This window comes from Camponotus floridanus, unplaced genomic scaffold (assembly GCF_003227725.1).
Source record: "Camponotus floridanus strain SB8 unplaced genomic scaffold, Cflo_v7.5 scaffold24, whole genome shotgun sequence".
NCBI lineage: Eukaryota > Metazoa > Arthropoda > Insecta > Hymenoptera > Formicidae > Camponotus > Camponotus floridanus.
The window spans coordinates 700434-718997 of record NW_020229370.1 but is presented as its reverse complement, the minus strand read 5'-3'; the positions used below and the strand labels follow the sequence as shown (position 1 = coordinate 718997).

At 33.9% G+C, this 18564-nt stretch overlaps 1 protein-coding gene across 10 annotated transcripts in view; it reads right to left on the bottom strand.

The window, feature by feature from the left end:
* Positions 1 to 1364: 1364 nt before the first annotated feature.
* Positions 1365 to 18564, bottom strand: part of LOC105250594 (synaptotagmin-7) — a 156983-nt gene continuing 139783 nt past the window's right edge. For 3 of the 10 annotated variants that reach the window (XM_011256806.3, XM_011256798.3, XM_011256793.3), the window contains 8 exons: positions 16831 to 16842; positions 12802 to 12991; positions 11687 to 11827; positions 7264 to 7411; positions 6324 to 6433; positions 3846 to 4014; positions 3396 to 3608; positions 1366 to 2979 (listed from right to left, as the gene is read on the bottom strand). In XM_011256806.3, the coding sequence (XP_011255108.1) occupies positions 2879 to 2979; positions 3396 to 3608; positions 3846 to 4014; positions 6324 to 6433; positions 7264 to 7411; positions 11687 to 11827; positions 12802 to 12991; positions 16831 to 16842 (1084 nt within the window). In that variant the 3' untranslated portion in view covers positions 1366 to 2878. Of the gene's footprint in view, positions 2980 to 3395; positions 3609 to 3845; positions 4015 to 6323; positions 6434 to 7263; positions 7412 to 11686; positions 11828 to 12801; positions 12992 to 16830; positions 16843 to 18564 lie in introns of all 10 variants that reach the window. The other 7 variants (XM_011256827.3, XM_025409047.1, XM_011256820.3 and 4 more) reach the window with 5 other exon arrangements.

Here is an 18564-nt window from a genome sequence, read left to right as displayed (position 1 = left end):
ATTCTAACACTTGTGCATCAACACTGATCGTGCGAAAAATCGACACTGATTAAACTACGCGAAATGCAGCGGAATCACGTTGAGTAGAGACTTGATAGCCATTTCGTTGATGATTCGTAACACATGTATGCCAATTACGTTCAACTTAATTTAAAATATCCTATATTTAGCTATCGGTCCTACTTCAAGGTCAAAATTTAAATTTTCATATAAAATAAAGCAAGTTACGAACATTCAGTTATTGTTTTATTTTATTCATCCCTCGAATATTTCTTCTTGATGTCATGAAATCTATTTAGAATATCTCTCTTATTTATCTTTCAAATATCAATTTCAAAAGTCCTTTTTGAACGGCTAGTTATCTTCGCACAGTTTTGATAATCGCTTATATTCTTATGGTTAAAACGACTGGTTATTCACTAATTATTGCCCATCCCTACAAGAACATCGCTTGTCTTCTAAGGATTATCTCGAAATGTGTTTGCCCATCGAAGGGGCACACTCTGGTTTATGTTTTTTGTGTGTATGTGTACGTGTATAGAGATGTGTGATAACAATTTTACGTTATAATTTATATTTATCTCGCTCATTCTTGCTCGCAGCTTCAAAGCATCCTCTACATCACAAAAATATCAACGTTTGGAAACTACTACAATATCCTGTGCTTCTTTCGATCAATATTCGACTCCTCGGTGAAGAAGCTGATGCTTCTTTAATAATTCTACCGATACGTCGCTTGCGTCAAAATCAATCATGTATTGTATTTTATAAAAATAAGAAAAAAGGATTATATCGGAAAGCAAAGCTAGAACTCTCTTCGAGAACAAAGTTAAGTAACAAAATTAGGGATAATCTACCAAATCGGATTATCCCTAAAAGTGATCGCTTATACGCAACGGTAAACAAGGTTGTTTCGACAGGATCGTTTGATTTCAAAACTTTGTTGGCAAAAGTAATCCTAAAAGCCACGTTTGACGTAGGTCCGGATACAGTTGTGAAATTTACTTTACCTTTGACATATTTTTAGTTACGACCAAAAATATATATAAAAATATATAATATTATATACATATATATATAAAAGAAAATAGTACAGAAAATGTTTTTAAATTTGTACTAATTTTTACATTTATCGAATCGATGATGAAATCTAAAGAATCTAGAATTGTTTTGCATATGTTTAAAAAATATATATATAACAGAAAGAATAAGAAGTAGTTCTCAAATTTTCAATATTTTTCTATAATTATAATTTAATTTATATATATTATTATTTTCATATTTATTATTTAATTTAGGTCGTTCCTAAAAGTATGTCTTCAGGAAATTCTGTCAAAAATTTTTGAGAAATTTTCTGTAGATATAATTTTCAAAATAAAAAGTAAATACATATAAAAGTAGATTTAAAGAAAACATAAATGTGTACGCATGTATATTTAGCATAACAATTCTCGCTTACCTTCGCTAAGATTTTTAATCGATGACATCCTGAAAAGGATGAATTTTACAAATATAACGGTGATGCGAATGCGCGCGCATGTTTCTCGCCCACGTATCGGTCTATCCTGGTCATGTAATTCTAAAAATGCGTATAATAACGTTTATCGTAAATATAAATATTACGAATGCAGATTTATAACATGTCTATCATGCTGAAATGGTACACGTCGTTTCGGAAAGCTCATCAAAATGTTGCTATTTTTCAAGTTCCGCTTTCTTGGCGCGAAATAATGTTCTTTAACTAGATGCTTGAAGGAGCAAGTAAAAGAAGGCAATACGTATCGTTGCACGATTTTATCGCCTTTAATCTTGAATTAATGATCACAGTGATTTAAAATTTAATATTGTACGTACAAATTCTTCATTCGCGAACGAATCTCAAAAAATTCGCATCGCTAAGTTGATATCACGTGTGCTAGTATAACACTATAGTTCACTCACAAAACTAACGCTTCCTTTTCGTAAAATATCGACGTATCTCTTTTACTTGCCCCTTTAATTTTAGAGTCTGCACGATTCTCTGATATAATCTTGCCGCAAAAGCGCGCAGACGCAAACATATAATACAAAAGCCCGTAAAGAAACGTCTGTGAAAGACGCTTAAACAACTTCTAAAAGATTTAAACATCCGCTCGTCCGTATTGGAGCTCGTTCTCGAGCGAATAACTGAGATTAGGTATTCACAGCATAATTCTTCGTAGTCATTGAACCGCACCGGGCGGCAACGAGGTGAATACGGAAGGTGAGGAGGGAAGGGGAAGGAAGAAGGAGAAGAGATGATGAAAATAAAGAGAGCAGCGCCTGACGTAAAAAGCTTCCTGATTTTGCTACGACGGAAGACTGAGTTTCGTCCGTAGCTATGTTACTCTCTTCCATTCCTTGATGCGCCGCTATCGACGTCATCGACTAAAAATTTTCTTCAAGAAATTCGAGAAAGCGTGGCTTATCTCGACGGTATCGAACGATGCGTTTAGAACATTCCTCGAACCGAAACGCTTCAAGGTTCATCATTTTATCAGCGATAAGAACAATTTTCACCCTTATCACTCGTCAACTCGATGACTCGCAACAACGAATGATAACGCGAAAATGCCTTCCGTTAATCGCGATGAACGCGACTCGATCGGCACGGCTGCCCGACGACCAGCGTCGTTAAGTGCCTTACACGATGCGGGGGATACGTCCAGTACAGTCTCATCGAATGGTATAGAAGGGAGAGGGAGAAGATATCTGTTGCGGGGATTATCGAGCAAAGGAAAAGGTCGCCTCGTTAACGTAACTTTGACGAGTACGGTGCACAGGGGAAGGGTACGACGGGGGAAGGGACTCGCTCGACTAGAATATCATTTATCGTCGATCAAGGTAATCTTCGTTCCCCTTACTCGGGCTTCAAGCGATGCCATTGCACGATGGTCTGCCTCGGTTTTGTGATCATATCCTGCCAATGCTTCGTTTCACTTGCGCCACTTCCGTTTTTCCCTGAAAAGGAATTTACGCTATATGCATTGAACATTGGACTCCAATTTCTCGTCGCTATCTGTTTCTACAATGTTTCAACGTTTGATCGAACGGGAGAAAAAACGCTAGTTTATTTCGGTTGAGAAAAAGATTTGGAATTTTCAACGCTTTTAATCCTCGACAAATTACATTGGAATTCTGGATAATCCAGACTCATCCAAACGTATGACAAGTTTAATAAATATTTACAGGATAAAAAAATATAATTTAGATATTTGATATTATTTTCAAATTATTGACAATGATTAATAAAAATATATTTGTTAAAAGATTTATGTTTGTTTCGCTATTCTTCCTCTATTTTAAATACAGACATCATTGATAGACATATAATGTGACTTCTAAAATGTGGCTTCGTTAAAAAAGATTCAAGATACCTGCGAGCTGAATTCGTCCGATCAGTTCATTTCGTCCAATGTTGTCGAAATCCATCACCATCACATCCAAAGAGCATTCTCTAATCTTCTCCCATGGTACATTGAAGGAGAATACCTCGTTGAATACTGGATTCAATGTGCATTTGAAGATCGGGGTCTTGCGTTTCTCGATCCTCTTGTCGCCAAACTGTAGCCACACCTTGACATACGGATCTGGAAATTACGAATATTAATCGTGAATATTATCGAATCTCTCATTCTTTTAAATGCATAATGAGAAATAAAACAGAATTCATTATCACATAATTTTTATTCGAAAAAAATATATTTATATGCGTAGCGTATTTCAATTTCTTAAAAAAGTAACGCTTGTCGAGGAAGGACAATTTTTCAAAGAAGAGATTTTGCTCGACGATGATACAAGATGACGTGCGAACAATGTAACGTTACCTGATTTTCCGTTGATGTCCTTAGCTTTAAGATTCCTTGCCTTCAAAAGAGTCAACGTCAATATGGAATTACTCGGATGATAGCACAGCGAGCATAGAAGTTCTCCGCATTTATCCTTAGCCGGCGGTTTGAGAGCCTTCCAAAACGATGGTTTCTCCGATAAATCGACCTGCGACAAATCCGCGAGATATTATCGATAATTGTTGTGTTTTCAGTATCCATTTTACACTGATCTATCTCGTACAATTTTCACTCTAATTTTAGCGAATCACAGAGTTTGAACTTTTTTAAAAGAGAGAAGAAGGATTATCTTTCAATATCTATATTAAGATTAATTACTTTCCATAGATTATTAATTTTATTTAAAAAATGTGTGATTTTTTCGCAACCGTAATAAAAGAAATAATGAAATTAAAAATAGAAGTTTCCGCAGTTTCATGCGTGCGTGCATGTGTGTCTGCGTGTTTACATGTCTTTATGAAAAGTTATACAATCTTTTATAAGGGAAGGCAACGTTCGCCACGTTATCATTATTACCTTCGTCACGTTTATCCCTTATTAGAGCGTACGACGAACGTGTACCAATTACGTGTTCTATTCCAAGCGGTCATATACGTAATTAATTGCTATCGTATGCGGCGAATGAGAAATATGAAATTTTTGTGGCATAAGCCTCTCAAATCGCACAAATATGATGTCGAATTTAAACAGTATTTAATTCACTGTTAAAACACTTATTTTTTTAATAAAAAAGAAAACAAAAAACTGCATATCCTTTTTAATTGTAATATTTAATTTATAGTTATTATTACTATTAGCATATATACACATTATATTATTAATGTCTCGTCTTTCCATAATAATATTGTGATATAGGACCGGAGTTACGTTACTAAGTGTTTAGCACGACTAGAATTAAATTTCGTTCGCATAAATAATATCATTAAGTCTTACCCTTTTATTATATTATTAATTATGTATGTTAATACAATTAATATTAATTTCAATATAATTTTAATATAAATAATAATTCATATATTTATAATATACGTATAATTTATATAATACATATATATATAAATTATTTATATATAAATTATGTAATATTTTATATATTAAATTATGTAATTATGTATTATTTATGTAATACATATATATATAATTTATATAATAATATTAATGCATATTAATCAATTTTTTAAATTAATCTTTCTATATATAATTCTTTCTATATATGAATATGCGACACGAAGATGCACGAGATGCGTGAAATACTGATGCGATGCCGGCAAATGTAGGTATCGCTCCTGGGAAATGAATATGTGCACAGCGCGTAGAATTATCACGCGCGTAGAATTATCATGCACATCCCCCACGTGTTATTGCGCGTGCAGATTATAAATTGTCCCCCTTGATAATATTGATACCAATAGATTGAAGTTATGTCTTTAAGCGGTCCGCCGGATTAGCGAATTAAAGCTCATTCATTCACATTCTCCCCCTCTCTCTCTCTCTCTCTCTCTCTCTCTCTCTCTCTCTCTCTCTCTCATAAAAAATAACTGGCGAGAATTCAATTGGTCTTACTCCCTGAATTTTTAATGAAATTATTCCACTTTAATATGCGTTTGCAAATAACATATTATAATTATATAAAAATGACCTCTTTAAATTAATAAAAAGATTTTTTTGCTGCTTTAATTTACATTTGTCTATATTTAAAATTGAACTCATGATTATGTTGCTTTCAAATAACAAGTTTTAAAATTACTTCTCTGTCTACATAACATATATAACAAATATTGAAATAAAAAAATATTATATTGATAAAATTATTTCCTAGTTTAATAACAGGATATTCCATGATGACGATGTAATTGAAAAAAAAAAAAAAAAAAAAAAGTTTCTTGATGAAAAAATAAGCCAAAATTGTAGAAAAAATTTTTATATTTTTGTCTTTAGAATTATTGCTTTTCCGGTATCTCCAGTTAAGGACATCCGTATATCATTCTCCAATAAATCCAATTTTATTTCAAGATAAAACAATTGTTTTGATAAATTCAAGGAAAAGCACATTTATCGAATATCTCTCTCTCTCTCTCTCTCTCTCTCTCTCTCTCTCTCTCTCTCTCTCTCTCTCTCTCTCTCTCACTCTCTCTCTCTCTCACTCTCTCTCTCTCTCTCTCTCTCTCTCTCTCTCTCTCTCTCTCTCGTCGTGATTTCTCCAAAGTAATCAATCGATTCGCATGTTCATCCGTTAGACGGTAATTTCATCCGCCGTTGCGGATGATAATTACGGGATAAGAGCCTGCGGATCCGATTCCAGGACAGACGTAAGGTGACAGAGACATGCGATGTGCAACACGTCAGATTCCGCGTATCCTGTCGCGCGAATCCCTTAAGCCGCGTGTAATAATTAAACCGCGCAAATTGCAAGAGCGGTAACGAGTAGGATGAGGGGGACGCGTCTCGGCAAATTACCTGGCAAAGCGGCAGAAACATTTCCCCTATGGAGTCGTCCCTCGAGAATCGATCGTAGTCGAAGACATGCAGATGTAATACCCTGCTCTGCAGCTTCTGTATGGGGAAACCTGTCAGGACGTAAATGCGTATGCTTTATTGAATTATCATAATCCTATCCGAATCAAATTTAATTGCATTCACGCGTCTTCCTATAATTTTAGCGCAATTTATTTTTTTTATCGGTACGATGAATGGAGATATAATTGATAATTTATTGTTTTTTATGTTTGAAATATACAGGGTGTTCTAAAAAGATATGTCAAAAATTTAAGAAGATATTCCTCACATCTGAAGGATGAAAAAATGTTATATGGACATAAGTGCGGAAATGCTTATTTCAAGAGTTATTATTAAAAATACTGTTAGCTGCATTACTTACACAAGGAAAAATTTAGGATTAATTATTGTAGACGACAATCGTTTAATTAGGCTTATAAACAAAAATACAAAACTAAAAGAAAAATGCAATCGCAAAATACAATATTAAAACAAAAATACAATCGTTTAATTAGGCTTATAAGCCTACAATAATTAATCCTAAATTTTTCCTTGTGTAAGTACAACTGTAATACAACTAGTAGTACAGATAGTATTTTCAACATAACTCCTGGAATAAGCATTTCCGCACCTATGTCCATATAACATTTTTTCATCCTTCAGGTGTGAGGAATATCTCCTTAAATTTTTGACATACCTTTTTAGAATACCCTGTATTTTAACATATATAAATTTATTTGTCTAAAGAAAATGAAACATATGAGATTTATATATATGTTTTATTTTGTTTTTAAATCGAATTTTCAGACCGCTACATCATTTTGCTGGAATTTCTTTAATCGATGTCGCTTGACTTAATCAAATTAATACGAAAAGCGTTATCAAATACACGTACGCTTACCTTCGAAATAAAAGGTCTCGTTCCATCTCGGGTTCAACGTGCGTCTTTTGATTTTTGTCTCGAGTCGGTGTTTCTTGTCCGGAAGCAACGTCACGCGGACGTACGGATCGGAAGTACCTGACAAGTCCTTCGCCGGCAGATCTTTACCCTGAAGCACAATCGGATATACAGAGATAAATCGTGGGAATTTTAAAGAACGAGAGAGGCTTTCAACGCGCGCGAGATCCCTTCGAAGATCTCTCTTCTCGCGAAACAGCAGATTCGCTATACTTTTAGAGTAGACAAAGTCCCCTTTTATACGAAAAGCGAGGTTCAATGTAAGTCTCTGCATAATCTGTACGCATAATGTTCTTGCATTATCTTACAAACAAGACCGGATTTTTCATTAGTATAATGCTAAGCGCTTGCGAAATTTTCAGAGCAGGAAAGGAAGATGGAAAATATATCTTCTTTAAAATAGAAAGGAATATAATGATATTCGCATGTTACTCCAAATGGCATAATCGCAAAATTTCGAAATGGACACAGCAACATATTATTTCACTGTATAAAATGCAGCAATGTTAAAAAATTTCACACAGTGTAAACTATACTCTAACATAAATAAAAGAAATTTAATCAACATGCATCTCAACTGTTTTCGAGATAATCTATGTATCTTGCATAGAGATAAAAAATGCCAGCATCATAATTCGGCCTCGTTTGTAATATTTACATATATCTGTATGAATAGCCGTTGTGTATGTTTCGTTTATAAAACCACTATGGAATGTTTAAAACACCGGATTTCCTGTTTTACTAGCAAATTCTCTCTGATCTTTAAAAATAATTTTTCCTTAACAAAAATCTTGGGATATTAATAATTTTCAAGTCATAAACATTAAAAGAGAAAATCTTTTCATAAACTATAAATTTTGTAGAGTCAAAAATTTAACAAAATTACATTCTTCAATTAATTTCAAGGAATTTTCGGATTTATTTTATTAAAATTTTAAGTTACGATTAAAATGGTATATAAATATGTGAAGAAAAGGAAAAATTAAAATCATGATCTTTCTTAATATTTGCTATATTTGCTAAAAATAAATCAATTTCAAATTGATTGAAGAGAATCTGCTATCAGGAGAATATTCGGTGATTTTGCGCATCTAAATGGCAGGCAATGATGCATGGAGTGTCTTTGTCTCCATCGCGTGACGTCTTGCAAAGTTAGCGGCAGAGTCCTCCAAGTCTATAGGTAAGAGAATTCAGTAATTTTGTGTGTGTGAGACACTCGCAACAGTAGCTTTGCGTGTGTATGTGTACGATATAACTATAAGCGTCGTTCTCAACAGATTGTAAGCGGTTCTCTTGTGTGCGCGACATAGTCGATGCTGCTAATGGGAGCTACATGGACGTGGGGCAATCAATAAGAACGGCTCGTAACGGCCTCAATAGCCGCCCGTGTGTTTTTCGCGAAACTACAGGAGAGGAGTTCGCTCCAGAGGTGCCGCCTTTTCTCAACTTTCTATGAAAGTCACTCGTCCGGTCGTTTGAAAGCCGTTCGATCGTGACCTTAGAGGCGCGTGATCTTCGAGCCGCGAGATGAACGATCATTTTTCATTCGCCTGTCAGAGAAGCCGTCTCCCCAACTTCGTAATGTCATTATGACGAGTCAAACTCGCCGAGATGAATGCTGCGCATTTATAATATCAAGGTTGCGCGAAGATTCAAAGACATTTTGAAATTTAATCTAAAGTATTCTTTTTTTTTTCTTTTTTTTTTTCATATTCTAAGCATCGAAGATGAATTGCCTCTTGCAAAATGATCCTTGAATTTTTTAATTTTTGATTTTAATTTTTTCATTTTAATAAACATTATTCAAACGAGAATTTTAATATTATGTGTAACTGTCGAAATATTTAATGTTAAAAATTAAAGCGTGTTTGTAGGAACATATTCCCTTGATTAAATATTTAATAAAAAAAAGTCCATCGTATAACGTAGCTGTAATTTACAACTACAATTCTGTAATATCTTGCATGCATTTATACGCTTATATATGTGTGTTAGACATGTACTTTTGTAAAAGATGCTTTTACTTTTTCCGAGATTGTACAAGGATATTGAACGTAATCGAATAAATACGAATAAATAAATCGAGTAAATACGGTATCTTTGATGAATATACAGTTGAATATTCTGTGATGCCAACAAATTTTCATACGAGAGAAACACAGAAAATGGCAAAAATGGAAATTTTTCGGGATGAAAGCACGGGGGCGTTCCACTTTCATCGAGGTACATGCGAGCCATTTATAATTCACGTCTGTTGCGAAGAAAATACGAAGCGAAATATAAAGTTAACTAAATTACACTCGAACAGAAAAAGAGGCCTCGCGAGAAAATCGCGTTATACACGTGTTATCAATATTCGCCGAGGAAATCGACGAGAAGAAAACAATCATTTCTTTTTATAGTACAACGCGCACACACAATGTCAGAAATATAAAATAAAAGTCACAACAACACATCATTCGCCAAAGTTCTCTATTAAATAATTCACCGACGATTAAATTCGCCAAGAGAAAGAGGTCGGATGCAAATTAAGTGAAAAATTATGCTTTTCTTCACTAGCATGTGTTTAATAAAGTACGCGATAATATTAAGCGATTTTATTATAATTTTTCGTTAAAATAAGAAAGTAGCACATTGCATGTAGTTATATCTTCTACAACTTCGAGAAATATTAATTTTATAATAATATTAATTTTTAATAATAATGATAATATTAATAATAATAATAGTAATAATAATAATAATAACAACAACAACAATAATAATAATAATAATGATGATGATGATGATGATGATGATGATGATAATGATAATAATAATAATAATAATAATAATAATAATAATAATAATAATAATAATAGAATTCTTCTACGAATATCTGTACTCGAAAAATTACACATTAAAACTTGAATCGGGAGAGTATTTTACAAAAAATTTGAGTCGCGTGCAATGTAAAATATAATCGCGTAAATATGACGATGCTGTGTGCCTGACTGTTGAGATCTCTTGGCACGATAATCCTTGTATTGCAAAGAGAACCTAAGAGTAGATATCGGTGGTCGAGCGTGTTTCACTTAACGTCGGATTAAATCGTGCGAGACGAAAAATCCAGTGTTCAGTAATTTATGCGTTTGTTTACAACCGAGAAGCCCCCACCCGCGTTGAACATGCTATTTTCCCTGAGACTGTAGCGCATTTCAGTTTCAAAAGTCCTTGCTCTACGTAACAGAAAAGTAATGTACGACGTCCCAGTTTTGCAGAATATTTCGTACACATTCACATTTCGGTGCAAAACGGTGTCTCGTCTGCGATTTATGGGTGATCCTCATAGTCCAAAAATCGACTATAATGCGTTCACACATATAATCGCAAGTATAATCAAGAAAATAATTCTATATATATAATAATTCTATATATATAATAATAATTCTACGTCAAAGAATGAATTAAAAGTTTTATGAAATCAAAACTATCTCATATGCCTTAGTTTAGTTGGAAAAGAAAATTGACTTTAAAATGTGAAAAATTAATAACATATCTGTGTTCGTTTAAGTTTGAATAGTCTCTGTCTCATCTGTCACATATGTTTATATCGAAAATGATTATTGATATATAAAGTTACAACAATTTTTATTTGATAAAAATCAATAATTATAATAGATTATTAGAAGTCACCCAAGCTCAAAAACATAATGTGTTATCAGTTTTCTAACAGAATTTATTTGTCAGAATTTATTTTGTCGAGAACAAGGCTTTGTTTTTGACCAAAAAATTGATTTTATAAATCTTCAATTTATTTTTGTATGCAGAATTACTTTTCCCCGATTGTACCATCAATTACAGGACATCTTGATAGCCTCGATTTATATTTTTAGATCGTATCGGAAACGCTGACTATGAGAAATACGCGTATCGGTCAATCGATGTAGAACAACGTGTACATATTATACTATAGAGTAATTTGAAAAGCGTGATTTTCAACAAAAAAATAAAATCATCCCTTATCATTATTCATGCGTAATTATCAACCACAACACGTTATTGCTATTAATGTGATAACCGCTTTCAATTTTGATTTAATATATTATTTCCTGCATAATATTATTCTCTTTTCTCCCCCTCTCTCTTCCTGTATTCTATTATTATTATTATTATTATTATTATTATTATTATTATTATTATTATTATTATTATTATTATTATTATTATTATTATTATTATTGTAGTTGTATGATCGTAGCAATATCATGTGCAACGGACGCATGCAAACACGCTCAATAACAAAATAAACGGCTGGCAAGTAAGTTTCGAAGAGCCAAGTTCTGGCGCATCGAGTTGGGTACAACGAAAACTTGGATATACCGACCTGTATGATGCGCAGAATAAGCGTGCTGTTCTGAAAGTCATACTCGAGACTGAAGTGGATCTGACCGACGTTCTCGCTCGGCTCCGAATTATCGATATACATATCGACCAGGGAAATAGACCTGCTTTGTAGAAACGCTTTCTGCAACATGCACAGAGCGCAGATCATTACGATTCGTTCCGAAGAAGACATCTCGAGATTCCTCCGTTCTCTCTTCCAGAAGCAATACTTGGTTTAAAGTTTGAACTAGAGTGCGAACTCTCTTAAAATCGAATTACATTGCAAAAAGTACAAAGATCTCTAGACGAATTAAATATTTTATGTTAGTCCGTCCGTTCTCTATCCGAGATACGAGAATTCATTACATCCACGTGAGCAATAATTGCGCAACTACTGTCACTTTTATAGCTTTTTATATGTCACATTACAACATGATTCCTCGAGAAAAGAAGGTAAAGACGACGAGCTTTCGATTTGCCAATTTTTCCTGACTCTGTGCACAGAGAAAAATGTATACTGTATTCAAGTAAATATTATTTATTTTAAGTATATCATAAGTTTGTATATTCACAAATATATCATAAGTTCATCACAAGAATTAAATTTAATATTCTCTGAATATATTCTGAATTTTAGTAAGTGCAGTATTTTAGTCAAGAATATTAAATTAAAACAAAAATTTGGTTTGCTTGCTACATAAAGTAAGTTTGATTTTTCTTTGATACAACTTTACAACATTCTTGAAGAGAAAACAAATTCTTCTTTTGTGTACATGATAATGAGATTTTCTAACTTGTGATGAGTATATTTTAACACTATTATCAAGAATATATTCTTTGTTGAAGAAAACTATTACTTAAAAAAAGAAAAATAAACTGAGTAATCGCTTTTCCTGACAGTGGAATGACATTTTTCTCTGTGTGCGATGACGCAAAAATAATTATTCATTTTTTTACTAACTAAATCTCTATCGTCAACAAAAATTGAGAGGTTGCTACTAAACAAATTAGATCCTTTTAAATTAAATTATAATTCTTTGACGACAATTTCATCGTATTATCCCCCCTTCCCTTTTTCCTTTCGCAATAGACGGTGAAAAATCTAGAGGCATTTACCGAGGGGTGTTCTCCCTTAACATTTTGCAGCTGCTTGTTCTGCGGCCCGGCGGTAGGTGTACGGGGTTCCCCGCTTCCAACGTTGCTGGCGCCGCTACCTGGCGCCGCCGTCCCACCCGCAGCTCCGCCGCCGCTCGCGGGTCCACCGCTACCACCTGCCGGGGATTTGCTAGCGGGGCTGCCGGTCGTCCTGAAAAATACACGTAAGATTTGTCGCCGTTATTCACGCACGTATTTTCACGCCCAGGCCATGAATGGTCTTCTCTAACTGATCGATTATCTCGTCATCCTTTGACAGAAGCGGGAATCGTCCAGAGACCGCGTCGCTAAAACAAACTCGATATTTGATTTATTTCGTTACCTCATTGAAGTCTGATTAAACACCAAAAGATACTAAGCAAAGGAATACTTCACTGAAAAAAAAACTTGGTTGAAAAAGGCAAAATTTGTTTTGCCCAACTAAATATATTGTCCGATACGTTCAAATAAATATAACTGAAATATTCCGAAATAATTTGTTGATGTAAATAAAGCTTGTTCAAATCATCAAAACAGAGAGTTCAGTACAATGATGTACAATTACTACAACAGAATATTTTTTTGGTAAATTTTCAACCAAATTTTTTTTCAGTGCCGTTCTATGCAATTTTTCGGCAGAGATTTTTCTCAGAAATGCCTCTTCGCAATTTTGAGAAAATCAAATTTAAATTGTAAAAGAAAATTTTTATTAATATTCTTATAATTATAAAGTTTGATAGTCATCGAATTATATTTTGGCATCGAAAAAGATGTAGAAAACAATTATTTTCTCTTATGAATTTAAAAGAAACTTATTTCCGTTAAATTATAATCTTACTTTGTCACAAAAATTTCTAGTTTTGTGAATGTGAGACACATATTTGCCTTTATTATATGATTTTTATAATTACAAGTCTCATGGTGATCTTATAATATTTTACATTACCTAAAATTCCTTTCGAAAGCGAACGAGACAGTTTTACAATTTTCTGTACAAAATTCTAGAAAAACAAATATTTTTATTAAATCTCAAGACTCTCTCTCTTTTACTACGTCCATTGTAATTTTGCTTTAATTTTCAAAAATATTACAAATACTTAAATAGATTATAAACATTTCGATAGATCTACAAGTGCGAAACGCAACAAGCGATTATCAGTCCAATATTCCATTCGATATCTTTCTGAAATGACATTTTCCTGTCATCTGTTTATCCCTGACAATCTCTCGCTCGTCCCCTCATTCATGCACAAGCTTATCACCAACCTAGCGTATATCCTAGCGATACGACGTTTCGGTGATATTACGTTATAGAGGCGCACCAGGCGATAACTCTAACAATAAGATCTAGATAAATTTATCGTTCAATCTACTCTCTGTCGCATCTACTGCGAGCTACACGTACATCGCTAATCGGCGCGTCGTTCTCTCAGGCACGCAAGCCGATATACGTCATGTCGTCGGTTCGTATTAATAGTTGCTGTTTACCACTCAGTCGCGGAGCGTTCATAATTGTACAAAAGCCACGGCAGGAAAGAAAAATAAATGCACGCCAAGTACGTGAAAAAAAAGAAGAAATCGATACGTATGCAAGCTGAAATTGTTTGATACGGAAACGCTAAAATGCTCTCGTCTCTCGCTTCTATTAAATAGAAAAAAAATTTCATCCATTCTATGGAGAAAATGTAAATTTCTCGTCATATTTACCTACTTGTCCACGTTTAAAAACGTCCCGAATGGATCGTGTACAGGGTTTCTAAAATCAATTCATTGGTCAATTTGACGACTTTCCCTCAGGGAAAAAGCCGAGGCATCAATAATTTGTGGTTGAAAACGAGGGCTCTTCGCAAACTAAATTTTATAGAATCAAAAGATCAATAAAATTATTTTTTTTTCGATTAATTTCAAGTGAAATTTACTTTAATAGAATTTTAATTAGAGAAAATTTAATTAACAACGATACATGATGGAAAAAATTTATAAAAATGATGATCTTCCTCCAGATATTCAAAGAAAATGTCAAGACTAAATTAGCTAAAAAAAGTCAAGTCCAGATTAATTTAAAAGGATCTACTATCAAAAGGATAATTTCAAAATATCCTATTTCATTCGATATATAAATTAATGTGTATCATTAATCGAATTCTGAAATAAATGAATTCTTTTTTTGAAGACAATGAATCAATAATATCTATCTAATATAATTAATTACAAATTAAAATAGCACCAATTAAAATTTTTACATCTGTTTTATTTGCTTGGCTGCTATTTCGAGTTTATGTACTTAAATAATCCGTAAATTTATTACATCGATATGTTTAAATGTGTTCGACATCGACGTTATTTATAAAATATCGTAAAAAATGCGCATATTTTCATAGTATCACAGCATCGCTAAAAGCACGAAACGTTACATTTCGCATGTAAGCGCAATATACACATAAAGGGAAAAAGGTATACGTCCGCATAAATTTCTTTTTATTTTTTATCCGATTAAAGGAAGGTCTCGACAGTATTTTACCGGATTCGCGGCGAGTGTTCCCTTATTTACTGCGAATTTTTATTCATAACTCATAAATAAGAATGAGAAAGAAATCCGCGCGGAGTGCTCCGCTATCGATGTGCAGAAAGATGCATTGCGAGACACCTGTGACAGTGGCCCGCAATTTATGACCGTCGCCGATTTTTACGGTTAAAATGACATCAAGATATGATATCACGTAATTTTCAGTTGGATATATATTAATAAGTTTTCTTTTATATCTAACTAAAAATTATTAATTATTAACAGTATCAAGCTTGATGCCATTTTAATGGCTGAAAAATCTCATTAATCTATATTAATTAAAAGTATAAAAATATACAAATTTTAGTTTGCACAGAAACAAATAAGATAAATACAACAATAGAGATAATAGGTCTTCTACGCTCGAGATGTAGGGGATTCACATAGAGAAATATTTTTGTCATGTAAGAGGTAAACACCTCTTGTCACATTACACGTATAAGCGGTATTTATTGCAGTGGCAGAAGAGTTTGCTGACATGCGTCTGTATATTTGCTGCGGTAAACAACGAATGATACGGGGGAATCCGCGTTCAAGTGTAAGAGACGAAAATACGGATGTAAGATTGTCTGAGAAAAATCGCATTTTCGACAGACATAGAATTTCACGCATCGCTCACGAATGAAATCAATTTCACATGATTACCCGAGAAATTTCCTTTATCGGATTTAAAAAAATAATTTTTTAAATAATTATTCTCCCTCTTTTATTACACCTAATTAATTTTATTCATAAACGTTCCTTATAAACGTTCCTTGCAGATTGTACGATCTCGATACACACACATACGAGAATGAATTTCAAACCAAAAACTTGAAAAGCAATGTAAAACGTCATATCTAACACTGATTTTACAGAAACTGTTGATCCAACGAGCTGCTGGCCGTATAAACAAAATCTATGATGCAGATCCATTTGACTGCAGGCAATGTATTTATGTATGTATATTGTGTATTTATGAAGAAAAATAGAGTGGTCTCAGAGTAAAGAATGAGGATAAGTCCAATAGCTGGCCGATCGAATGGACTTAAGAAATAGAAAAAACAATATATATAATATATTCTCGCCCTTTATTGCAGATTATAAGAAACACAAGACGAAATAGCGGGCAGATAGATAGATGACAGATCGAGAGAGATAAAGAAATAGAGTTGTACAAACGCTGGGGCTACGCAGCCAACAGAAACGACGTGATACGATCATCATATCGTCATCGGGCAAAACGAGAAAATTGTGATAGAAGGGTGAACGAAGTGCAACTACTTACGCAATCAAAGTAGACGATATATATAGTGTATTTCGTTAAGAAGAGAAGTCGGAAGTGAAAGAGAAGACGGAAGGAAAAGTTAAATAAAGTGAGAGCTGAGTATACGTATAGATCAACGGACCCTTTCCGTTTAAATGTCGCACACCTTTATCTCCCACACACGGTCGTTCATACTTACTCTAATTGCGCTCTGCGAGGTTCCGATCGAAACGAGGGGCATGAAACAGAAAAAGAGATCAGTGATTAATTAATTAACTGGACGTGCACACGTACACAGATACACTTTAGACGAACGATAGAGTTCGAAACAAAGTTCGGGCAGAGATAAGGAGAAAAACATTGCGCCACAATATTTCGGAGACAAAACACATAACATTAACGTCGTAAAACATCACTTCGCAATCTTAAATTAAGAGAGAGAGAAGATGTAAGATCCACATACAAAGGAGGAAAAAAGAAATGCGTGCATTGTAACACGATTAGGAACAATTTCGAGTGTGAAATTAATTCGCGAATTGTTATTTCACCACACTTGTATACAAGTAGCGCGATACTCGCGTCAAATATTGTCGAGAGACAATGTAATAGTTGTAAATTGTACGCAGTTGTAGAAGCGATAACATCTTTAACACAATGTCTAGCTAAATCGAGTACGAAGAAGTTTAAATACTTGGAGAGCGTTGAGAATTAATTGCCATCTCTCTCGTTCATTAAAGCGAAAAGTTTAGTTTGTTAGATGTAAAAGGTATACATAATACAGAAAGAGAAACAGCGCTAATAATTTTATCAACGTCAATATAATCGCCGGTTCGCCTCGTAATTGCAAGATGTACAAAGTTATTTCTTGCATCACTCTTTAATTTACCTGTGATTCGTGTACAATAATCGATCATATATTAAAATATATTTTCATTACTCCTTTTTCAACTTGGGCTATAAAGTATAAAGTTTGTTTCAAACTTGCGTTCTATCAGCGCGTAAAATTGCATAAGTAAATAAATCTCATAAATAAATAAAGAACCGCGATGCAGGGGGAAGCGGGGAGAGAGACAGAGACGGCTGCATCTCATTATCATTATATCAATGTTCGCTTATTGATGCAATTACTTTTTTAGAGAGACAGAGAGAGCGAACGACGCATCTAGAATTTTAATGAGTCCATCATTATGCATTGTTACGACGCAATACATCGGCCATTTGAAATTTATTTAAATTTCTCGGAAAAATGTTCCCTCGAGTAGATAGCTGACATTCCGTGCGATATAGTTGCAAATGTATCGTCTTTTTACATTGTTTACATCCGCGATCGATTACGTTATCAGGCCGTTAACTCTCTTCTTAAGGTATATTACCTTTTACAACCGCGGCCGCGGAATGCCTATCGATATTCAATAGCCACATTTGACTTCGCATTATTGCGGAATTACGGCACTCCGTGTATGTATGCATGCATGTGTGCGTTAGGAATTCAGTATAACTCGCCAGCGAAAATAGGTTTACGCGATACTGATAAATGAACAACACAACGGAATACAATATGCGATCTCATGGACGATATCGCGAAAGTTTTGATATTAAATCAACCGAGACAACATGTGTTTCGGTCCCCCTCCCCCCTCTCTGTCTCTCTCGTTTCATATTATGTACATTGTCATGTTAAAGATAGATAGTATGCGCACACATATGCGAGGAAACGATCGATAGAACGCGCTTGATATTATTTATTTCACCCTAACAGACTTTCGCGGGATTTTATTATCTGCCAGCCATTTTTATATCAATATCTCGACGTTAGGTTCGATCTGTCTTCAAATTTGAAATTTGTATAGGAAAGATATGACGGCACGTATCCGAGTATATAAATAAATTTTACGTCAAATATCTCGCGATTCAAATCGCAATCTGAATCGAA